Genomic DNA, 5,000 nt, shown 5'->3' with positions numbered 1-5,000 from the left:
AGCGTGACCGTGCCTGTGCACGGCGTGTACCTCATCACCATGGTTGCTGACCCCAGGGGCAGATCGTACATGATCCTGCAGTTTAACGGACACGATGCTGGCTTCGTGGCCTACGGTGTAGAAGATGCTATTGCAGGTCTGGTTGTGGCAGTATACCTCAAGGGTGGAACCAGAGTAAGCGCCAGGTACCAAGGAAATACCCAAGCCGCAACCTCATTGGGCGTGGCCTTTGCGTCCTACAACGAAAGGGTCAGTCAATATTTTTTTTTATTATTATTTAATTTATATATATATTTTTTTTTTCATTTTTTTTTTTTTTTTTTTTTGGGGGGGGTACCTCAATTGCATGCAGGCTGCTATCACCTTTCTTTTTCTGTCTTTTTTTTTACAGGCGGGGAGCATCCTCCTTCATATGTCTTTTTCTTTATCTGTTAAATTCTTACAGTTTTAAATCAAAAACCAGGTTTATAACTTAATAACGTACCAAGAGAAAAAAAAATTAATAAAAACAACAAGTCATACCATTAAGGTTCTTCTATTTTTACATTTAGTCAAGTTTTGACTAAATGTTTTAACGTAGTGGGGGAATCGAGACGAGGGTCGTGGTGTATGTGCGTGTGTGTGTGTGTGTCTGTGTGTGTGTGTAGAGCGATTCAGACTAAACTACTGGACCGACCTTTATGAAATTTGACATGAGAGTTCCTGGTTATGATATCCTCAGACGTTTTTTTAATTTTTTTGATAAATGTCTTTGATGACGTCATATCCGGCTTTTCGTGAAAGTTGAGGCGGCACTATCACGCCCTCATTTTTCAACCAAATTGGTTGAAATTTTGGTCAAGTAATCTTCGACGAAGCCCGGACTTCGGTATTGCATTTCAGCTTGGTGGCTTACAAATTAATTAATGACTTTGGTCATTAAAAATCTGAAAATTGTAAAAAAAAAAATCTTTTTATAAAACGATCCAAATTTACGTTCATCTTATTCTCCATCATTTGCTGATTCCAAAAACATATAAATATGTTATATTTGGATTAACAACAAGCTCTGAAAATTGAATATATAAAAATTATTATCAATTTTTTTTCGAAATCAATTTAAAAACACTTTCATCTTATTCCTTGTCGGTTCCTGATTCCAAAAACATATAGATATGATATGTTTGGATTAAAAACACGCTCAGAAAGTTAAAACTAAGAGAGGTACAGAAAAGCGTGCTAACCTTCTCAGCGCAACGAATACCCCGCTCTTCTTGTCAATTCCACTGACACTGCCTTTGCCGTGAGCGGTGGACTGACGATGCTACGAGTATACTGTCTTGCTGCGTTGCATTGCGTTCAGTTTCATTCTGTGAGTTCGACAGCTACTTGACTAAATGTTGTATTTTCGCCTTACGCGACTTGTTACATTTAGTCAAGTTTTGACTAAATGTTTTAACATAGAGGGGGAATCGAGACGAGGGTCGTGGTGTATGTGTGTGTGTGTGTCTCTCTGTCTGTGCGTGTGTGTGTGTAGAGCGATTCAGGGTAAACTACTGGACCGATCTTTATGAGATTTGACATGAGAGATCCTGGGTATGATATCCCTAGACGTTTTTTTCATTTTTTGGATAAATGTCTTTGATGACGTCATATCCGGCTTTTTGTAAAAGTTGAGCATGGAGGCATACAAATTAATTAATGACTTTGGTCATTTAAAATCTGAAAATTGTAATTACATTTTTTTTTATAAAACGATCCAAATTTACGTTCATCTTATTATTCATCATTTTCTCATTCCAAAAACATATAAATATGTTATATTCGGATTATAAACAAGCTCTGAAAATTAAAAATATAAAAATTATGATTAAAATAAAATTTCCGAAATCGATTTAAAAACAATTTTATCTTATTCCTTGTCGGTTCCTGATTCCAAAAACATATAGATATGATATGTTTGGATTAAAAACACGCTTAGAAAGTTAAAACGAAGAAAGGTACAGAAAAGCGTGCTATGCAGCACAGCGCAACTGCTTCCGCGCTAAACAGGCTCGTCAATTTCACTGCCTTCTACGGACTACGGTCATTGTGAAACAATACAGTGCGTTCAGTTTCATTCTGTGAGTTCCACAGCTTGACTAAATGTAGTAATTTCGCCTTACGCGACTTGTTTTTTCTTAACCTAATCTCCTCCAGCAATGATTTGCTGAAAACTGCTCCAAAACTATGCCAAGAAAATAAATGAGTTTTAATCAGCGAGTGGATTGCTCCGCCTTGCAAGCCCTTCTGTGTCGGAAGCCGAATTCCGTTCGTCATCATCTTGTCCCCATTCGTCCGAGCATTTTGAAAATGTTTATAAGGTTCAGTATTAAATAAGTAATGTCAAAATGTATATGAATCACGTAGAATCTGATTGTTCCCATACCAGAAAGGGTGAAATGGTCAGGTGTTTTTTTCTTTTCAAATGTGTTCTTAATTTGTTCTGAAAATATATCCAGAGAGACGTTTTCTTTGTTTAAATACACCATACAGCTCATACATTTCTGTACTTTTTTCCGTTTGGTGAATATGATATATACCAAGCATTTTTTTACTTTATGTTAAAGTCGTCCTTTATCGTTTTACTAGTCGTATTAATGATCATCGTGTATTTCCAGCATTTTGTGTTGGTTGTTTCAGTCAGTGTCATTTTGTTGTTGCCATCATACATGCGAAAGGCGCCACGCTAAATCCTATGCCACATCCATCTTTTAAATCATGTTAGTCAAAATCCAGCTTTGTTGTTGTTGCTCTTTTTGATCAGTAAAGTTCTACAAGTTTGATAGTTTTTTAGTTTTTATTTAGTTATTAAGTTTACACCAAATATGTGTAAAATAGATTCAAGGTTTATTTAGAATATGTTGGAACATTTTGCTGTAAGAATCTTATGCGCTTCCTGTTTCGGCGCTTCTGGTCTGCCATTTTTCTAAGCATGAGCCATCAATATCAGCCATAAACATGACGCAAAAAGGCCATCATTGGGTAAATATTATTCAATTTGTTTCCATTATGAATTTTCTGTTCAGGAACAATTATATTAGTCTTGTAGTAGGGAAAAGTGTATTGTTTTGTACGTTTGTTGGTACGGCCTTTCACCATGTGGTGTTTCAGTATTCGCCATGATGTGCGCACGTTTTGCAAAGTTCATTTCACGGTTTGTTTAGTGTTCAGTGTGTCAAATTCAAGTAAGGCCAAAAAAAAAAAAAGGTCTGTTTACGGTAACATAGGCCAAAAAAATAGGGTCGGTAGGTCGGGAAGTTTTTTTTTTGTTTTTTTTTCTCCAAAAAACCATATTTTTACGTTATTTTGCAAAAAAACCAAGATTGTTTTTTTTTTTTTTTTTTTCCCAAATGCCAAAAAAAAGTCTAGGGTCGCGCGAAAAAAATAGGGTCGGTCGGGTTACCGTAAACAGACCTATTTTTTTTGGCCTAAGAGTGGTACTTTGTACATGTTTGCCTTGCATCTGAAATGTTGGTTGTGTATGGAAACGCATTTGTACCAAAGGATAACGTTGCATAGTTATTTTGATTTTCAACCAATTTCTAGTCAACTGTATGCCCACCTGTGATTCAGAATAAGTTTTTTGGTTTGTTTTGTTGGATCCCTTTTTGTGTTAAAGTGTGTAAGAGATAACGGTAATGGTCAGAGCATTTTGCCAAGTTGGTAGAATTCTTATTATCTCCCTTCAAGTGTAACAGAACAGTTTCCAAAATGACAAGTTTCACAGGTTGTTTCCCTTTGTTTTTTGTAGTGTCAGTGTAAAGTTAGTACAGCTGCACTCGCCTAAACGAAACACGCTTAAGCAAAAAACTCAGATATCTGGAACCAAAACCATTTCCCCGCCAGACCCCTCTCTTTGTAAGACTATTTTTAATTCGGATAAGCCAAACTCTGTGAAAATATAGCTAACTCAAACACGGATATATATCTCAAACGTGATTTTGACAGATAAGCCAAACTCAAAACACTGTCGGAGAGACTTTTTTGTTTGATTTGCTAAACACGTCAGGAAGATAAAAATATTTCGTCAACGCTATAATTATCCTACGGAAACGAACACGTCACCTGTTTTTGAATATGCCGGGGAACTGATGACGCGGTGTGCCCTCAGACCTAACTCTTGGGGGTCCGACCGTGACGTTGAAATCCTTGCAGCTGCCAGCATGTTCCAAACAACTGTTGCAGTTTTCAAAAACGAGTGGCTCTCATACAAACCTATTTGTCCGATCGAAGAAAGAGATCCTTGTGAAGAGCAAATCTACCTGAGGAATGTATGTGCTCATTTTGAACGAGTCGGTGGTGAAGATCAAACCACAATAAACATGCAGCGAAGCAAAACATTTGTCTACAATCTATGTTTTCGGAAATTTGATCTTGATTTATGACCACAGAGACACAAACTAATTTTGTTTCTGTTCTTTCTTTAATGGAGAGGGTTTCATTAAACATTGCATTTATTATGATTTACTTGGAATCCTTTTAACAAAAGCGTAGTTGCTTGTGGAATCTTGGTTTTGTTTCTAAGATGTGTCACTGTTTTCTGCCGCTTCGTACTAAGTCACTGCATAATGTTCCCCCATGTAACGCATATCATAATTTTTTTTCTAGGGTTCTTCTTTTTTGTATGATTTATGAATTTGTCCATTATCCCAGTTTAGAGAGTTTTACAATTTTCTGCAATGCAGTTGGTTCAGTGCCTTCACTATGACCATTGTTTTTGTATCCTACTAAATAAATATAAGGTGTTTTTTTTCCGAAATGCTATATATTGCAATGGAAAGCTAAAGGTCGTAGCTTTAATTTGATGTTTGTTAGTATTGGTTATGTATTTGTTTAAATAAAGCAGGGTAAAGCATGTGTAAGAAACACAGCTTCCGTGTTTCTGGCCGTATTCAGGCGATTTTTATTCTCGCCGGACGGCGCTTTTGCTGCAGTCCGCGCCGGGGCTATACGTATAGGCCGAACACCAGCGTAAAGAT

The 5,000-nt window shown here is 36.7% G+C and overlaps 1 protein-coding gene across 3 annotated transcripts in view; it reads left to right on the top strand.

The window, feature by feature from the left end:
* LOC138976371 (uncharacterized) overlaps window positions 1–5,000 on the top strand; it is a 23,573-nt gene that overhangs the window by 326 nt on the left and 18,247 nt on the right. For all 3 annotated transcript variants that reach the window (XR_011458965.1, XM_070349231.1, XM_070349230.1), the window contains exon 1: window positions 1–249. This exon is cut by the window's left edge. Coding sequence is in view for 2 of the 3 variants with exons in the window: in XM_070349231.1 (XP_070205332.1) it covers window positions 1–249 (249 nt within the window). In the remaining variant the exon portion in view is untranslated. The remainder of the gene's footprint in view (window positions 250–5,000) is intronic.

The sequence above is a fragment of the Littorina saxatilis genome, linkage group LG9, assembly GCF_037325665.1.
Source record: "Littorina saxatilis isolate snail1 linkage group LG9, US_GU_Lsax_2.0, whole genome shotgun sequence".
Taxonomy (NCBI): Eukaryota; Metazoa; Mollusca; class Gastropoda; order Littorinimorpha; family Littorinidae; genus Littorina; species Littorina saxatilis.
The sequence above is the reverse complement of the archived record's forward strand: the minus strand, read 5'-3'. Positions and strand labels throughout refer to the sequence as shown.